We start from the raw sequence: 5,000 nt of genomic DNA, 5'->3' as shown, positions 1-5,000 counted from the left end.
GACCGATCGGTCGCCTAATTTCAGAGGAGATCGTACGAACCCCTTCGTGAGAAAATGTACAGGACGTAAGTGGAGGGCAGGGGGGCATTTCTAACTGAACTTAGAAAACCTTTTGATTTCACCTTCAGCGAACTCAGCATCGTCAGAGATCAAACCTGATTGGCTCACCGTCTCCAGCCACCTCCTTAATGTGGTCGGCGTCTGTCTTAACGGAGGCGTGGCTTCTAGTGGAGGAGAGACGCTTCTGATTGGTGCTGTGCCGACGCTGATGATGGCGAGGGTGGTGGTGGTGGTGGTGGTGATGATGATGAGGAGGAGGAGGAAGGCTGCAGTTGTGTCTGTTACAGGCGGACACCCGAGACGGAGGAGGAGACGCAGGAGGAGGAGGAGGGGGAGGAGGAAGAGGAGGAGGAGGAGGAGAGGTGAAGGAGGAAGATGGAGGCGTACAGACCGGAGGAGTAGACACTGATGAGCTGTCCACACCTGAGAAGTGACATCAGAGGTGACATCATATTAAAGTCATTTCCAGCCTGAACTCTTTTAAAAAAAGAGCATCAAGGTCTGGTTACTAGAGAGGGTTGAGGAATAGATTAAAGGGCAACTACTTTATTTTACTTTACTATTTTTATTTATGAAAAATGTTTTTATGTTATGTCATTGAGTATCTTGTCTTGTCCTGATGTGTGTTGAGGACCACAATGGAAATAAGTCTTGGACTTTATTGTGTTTTTATCCTCGATTGTATTTGATGTCCTTTTATCATGTCTCTCTTACAATTAAATAAATCAAAATAATAAAAAAAATAAAAAAAATCAGAGGTGACATCAGACCGAGACTGATGTCAGATTCAGGTACAGAGAAGTAAATACCCGACCCTTCCTAAGAACCATCACGGGAACTTATTTTGGAAAGAATATGTCTGGTAGTGAACTAGGGCAGGGATCTTCAACGGGGGGTCCGGGACCCCTAGGGGGTACTCAGAGTCGATGCAGGGGTCCTCAAAATTATTGTTAATTTTTTAAGGTTTTTTCAAAAATTGTTAAAATCTTACCATGTCATAACAGAGTTTGACATGTTTACATAACATTCACAAAGGATGAACTGTGATCTGTGACCATGGACTGACCTGACCTAATTTTCTGTATTTTTATTTCTTTCTTCTTTTTTTTCTCTTCTGTCTGTTATGTTAATAAAATGGTAAAAACCAATAAAAAGAAAAATTGTAAAAGTCTTAACATGAATCCAACATATTATTAGCAAATATAAATCCCCACTGCTTACTGGCCTATTGTCAAGGTAGTCACTAAGGCCATCCACAAAGGTGTGCCACATGTATGTTTAACATTAAAACATGATTTATAAAATCATACCAACAATTATTAATCTGAATAGCTTATATACAAAAAAAAAAGGGTATGCATAAAGGATTTAGGATGCCCTACACGTTATTGTAGCTGTTGTCTCACTGTCACTGTTAACTAACGCACATATTTTAGTTTTCCAAAATAAGGTACCATGGCCAACAGGAAGGGGGCGGGGCTTCTCCTCTCTATTCAACACAGCTACCTTTCTGTTTTCGGAGTGCAGAGGCGGGCTGGAAGGGCAGGAGGCGAGAGAGGTCATTGGTGGAGGAGCTGTCCATTACCGAGTCATCGCTGCTGTCACCGTCCACCGACCTATCAGAGAGCGGGGGCGGAGCCTCCTGTGCAGGAAGAGGGTCTGAAACATGAGGAAAAAAATGCAGCCATCTTGGAGTCAGGTGAGCTCAGGTGAGGGTTGAGACTCTGGGACTCTGGAGTTATACAAAATAAACAGTTTACTGCTGATTTAATAGGACTACAGTCCTTGGGCTACATGTACATCGCTACAGTTTTGGTTTTTAAGCGGAGTTTTTGAGCCAAAAGCGATCTGTATGTGTTTTTAGCTCCAGTAGAAGAACTAATCTCTGTTTAAATTAACACGGCCAACCAAAATATCTCATCAACATTATGGTTTAGGTTTAGGGGGCTCGGAAATGCCAGAGCAGGGGGAATGAGAGAGGGAAACGCCAGAGCAGGGGGAATGAGAGAGGGAAACGCCAGAGCAGGGGGAATGAGAGGTGGAAACACAAGAGCAGGGGGAATGAGAGGTGGAAACGCCAGAGCAGGGGGAATGAGAGGGGGGAAACACCAGAGCAGGGGGAATGAGAGAGGGAAACGCCAGAGCAGGTGGAATGAGAGGGGGGAAACGCCAGAGCAGGGGGAATGAGAGGTGGAAACACAAGAGCAGGGGGAATGAGAGGTGGAAACGCCAGAGCAGGGGGAATGAGAGGTGGAAACGCCAGAGCAGGGGGAATGAGAGGGGGGGGGAAACACCAGAGCAGGGGGAATGAGAGGTGGTAACGCCAGAGCAGGGGGAACGAGAGGGGGGGAAAAGCCAGAGCAGGGGGAATGAAAGGGGGAAACGCCAGAGCAAGAGGAATGAGAGAGGGAAACACCAGAGCAGGGGGAACGAGAGGGGGGAAAAGCCAGAGCAGGGGGAATGAGAGGGGGGAAAAGCCAGAGCAGGGGGGAATGAGAGGGGAAACGCCAGAGCAGGGGGGAATGAGAGGGGGGGGGAAAAGCCAGAGCAGGGAGAATGAGAGAGGGAAACGCTAAAGCAGGGGGAATGAAAGGGGGAAACGCCAGAGCAGGGGGAATGAGAGGGGAAACACCAGAGCAGGGGGAATGAGAGGGGGAAACACCAGAGCAGGGGGAATGAGAGGGGGAAACGCAAGAGCAGGGGGAATGAGAGGGGGAAACACCAGAATAAGGGGAAATGAGAGGGGGAAACGCCAGAGCAGGGGGAATGAGAGGTGGAAACACAAGAGAAGGGGGAATGAGAGGGGGAAACGCCAGAGCAGGGGGAATGAGAGGTGGAAACACAAGAGAAGGGGGAATGAGAGGGGGAAAAGCCAGAGCAGGGGGAATGAGAGGGGGGAAATGCCAGAGCAGGGGGAATGAGAGGGGGAAACGTATTAAACCAAAACGTAGCGATGTAAATGTAGCCTATACGTTTCTTTCCAGCCCTGCAGAAGAACATGAGGTCATGAAAAGTGGTCATGACATCACTAGCTTTGTTGTTTGTTTTGATGTGATAAAGATGAACTGCAGATTAAAAAACAATAGAAAATAATTCATTTCAATTCAACTTTATTTATAGTATCAAATCATAACAAGAGTTATCTCGAGACACTCAATAATTTACAAAGACCCAACAGTTACAGTAATTCCCCCCCGAGAGCAAGCATCATGATCATAATCATAATCATGAATAATGAGCTCTGTGCCTTTAAAACCAGCCTGGTGACTACAGTTGCTAACGTTATCCTGTTGTCACGACGATGACGACAGGCTGGGAGGGTCTTTGGGGTAAACAGACCGAGCGTGAGTCCCAGAGGGGACGTCCTGAAACAGGAAGTGGTTCAGAGAGGATGTGGATCCAGATGTGTCACGTGACATGGCAGATCAACGTGTTCTCACGGACGGGATCGTGTGGTATCCTATGAAAAATCATTCAGGGTTTTTCCCCGCGGCTATAAAACTTAAGTGCAGCATGCGAGCCATTGTTTTTGGCAGCATTTATGCAAAATGAATGTGAAATGCGGCAGAAATGTACCAAAACAGTGGAAAAAAACACCAAAAATGTTGAAAAAAAAGCATCTTACTAACTAAAAGACTTGGCTCTAATGACTTCTTTAGCAAGTTTTTTCTTTAAGCTTTTTGAGAGTTATTTATTTATTGTTTATTATTTGCTCTATAGCTTTTCCAGATTGTTGTTGACACAGATATGGTGACAATAATGCCAACCCAATTATGTCAAATTGTTTAATTTGTTTATTGAAAAACCTCATATTTTCTTAAGGAAAAAGACCCCTAAACCCCTCTGCCAAATACAGTACAGGCCAAAAGTTTGGACACACCTTCTCATTCAATGCGTTTCCTTTTTATTTTCATGACTATTTACATTGTAGATTCTCAGTGAAGGCATCAAAACTATGAATGAACACATATGGAATTATGTACTTAACAAAAAAGTGTGAAATAACTGAAAACATGTCTTATATTTTAGATTCTTCAAAGTAGCCCCCCTTTGCTTTTTTATTAATAAGGGAAATAATTCCACTAATTAACCCTGACAAGGCACACCTGTGAAGGTAAAACCATTTCAGGTGACTACCTCATGAAGCTCATTGAGAGAACACCAAGGGTTTGCAGAGTTATCAAAAAAAGCAAAGGGTGACTACTTTGAAGAATCTAAAATATAAGACATGTTTTCAGTTATTTCACACTTTATTGTTAAGTACATAATTCCATCTGTGTTCATTCATAGTCTCTTTTATATAGACCTTAGTGGTCCCCTAATACTGTATCTGAAGTCTCTTTTACATAGGCCTTAGTGGTCCCCTAATACTGTATCTGAAGTCTCTTTTATATAGACCTTAGTGGTCCCCTAATACTGTATCTGAAGTCTCTTTCCCGAAATTCAGCCTTGGTGCAGAACTACAGCCACGAGAGCCAGTCCCACATTTTCATGCCATGGGACCTTTTAAAATATTATTTTATAACGATGGAGTCTAATCGCCAAAGTCTTCGCATATTTCATCACGCTTATGTACAATAAACTTTGCATATCTGCAACGAAGTCTTTCCTGATTGAATACCTACCAATTGCGATGCTTTACTTTTCATAGCTATATATACGAGTGTTGGGATCCAACAACCAGACTAACTTTAACTTTAGTAGCCATGAAGGTTAAGGGTTAAAAGGGTCTTTTTTATATTTTAGTTTTTATAAGAAGATGTACGTATGTATGTGATTATGTAATGGGTGTCATGCACGTTTAAGATGGTTCAAGAGCCTGAAAGACATCGTTATGTGTTTCTGTCTCACCTGGGTTGTGATGCGGGAGCGTCCCATTGGCTGTCGGCTGGCTCGAGATGCATTCGGATCGGACCGGGTTCTTATTGGCTCCGCTCTCT

At 44.0% G+C, this 5,000-nt stretch overlaps 1 protein-coding gene across 1 annotated transcript in view; it reads right to left on the bottom strand.

Annotated features, from left to right (window-relative positions):
- zgc:113363 (myoD family inhibitor domain-containing protein) overlaps window positions 1–5,000 on the bottom strand; it is an 11,041-nt gene that overhangs the window by 6,003 nt on the left and 38 nt on the right. Inside the window, exons 1-4 of the mRNA XM_028582647.1 lie at window positions 4,912–5,000; window positions 1,567–1,719; window positions 452–483; window positions 169–265 (exon numbers count right to left, since the gene is read on the bottom strand). The exon at window positions 4,912–5,000 is cut by the window's right edge and continues 38 nt beyond it. Coding sequence (XP_028438448.1) covers window positions 169–265; window positions 452–483; window positions 1,567–1,719; window positions 4,912–5,000 — 371 coding nt within the window. The remainder of the gene's footprint in view (window positions 1–168; window positions 266–451; window positions 484–1,566; window positions 1,720–4,911) is intronic.

This window comes from Perca flavescens, chromosome 7 (assembly GCF_004354835.1).
Source record: "Perca flavescens isolate YP-PL-M2 chromosome 7, PFLA_1.0, whole genome shotgun sequence".
Taxonomy (NCBI): domain Eukaryota; kingdom Metazoa; phylum Chordata; class Actinopteri; order Perciformes; family Percidae; genus Perca; species Perca flavescens.
Note: the sequence above shows the minus strand (reverse complement) of the source record. Positions and strands in the feature narration are given on the sequence as shown.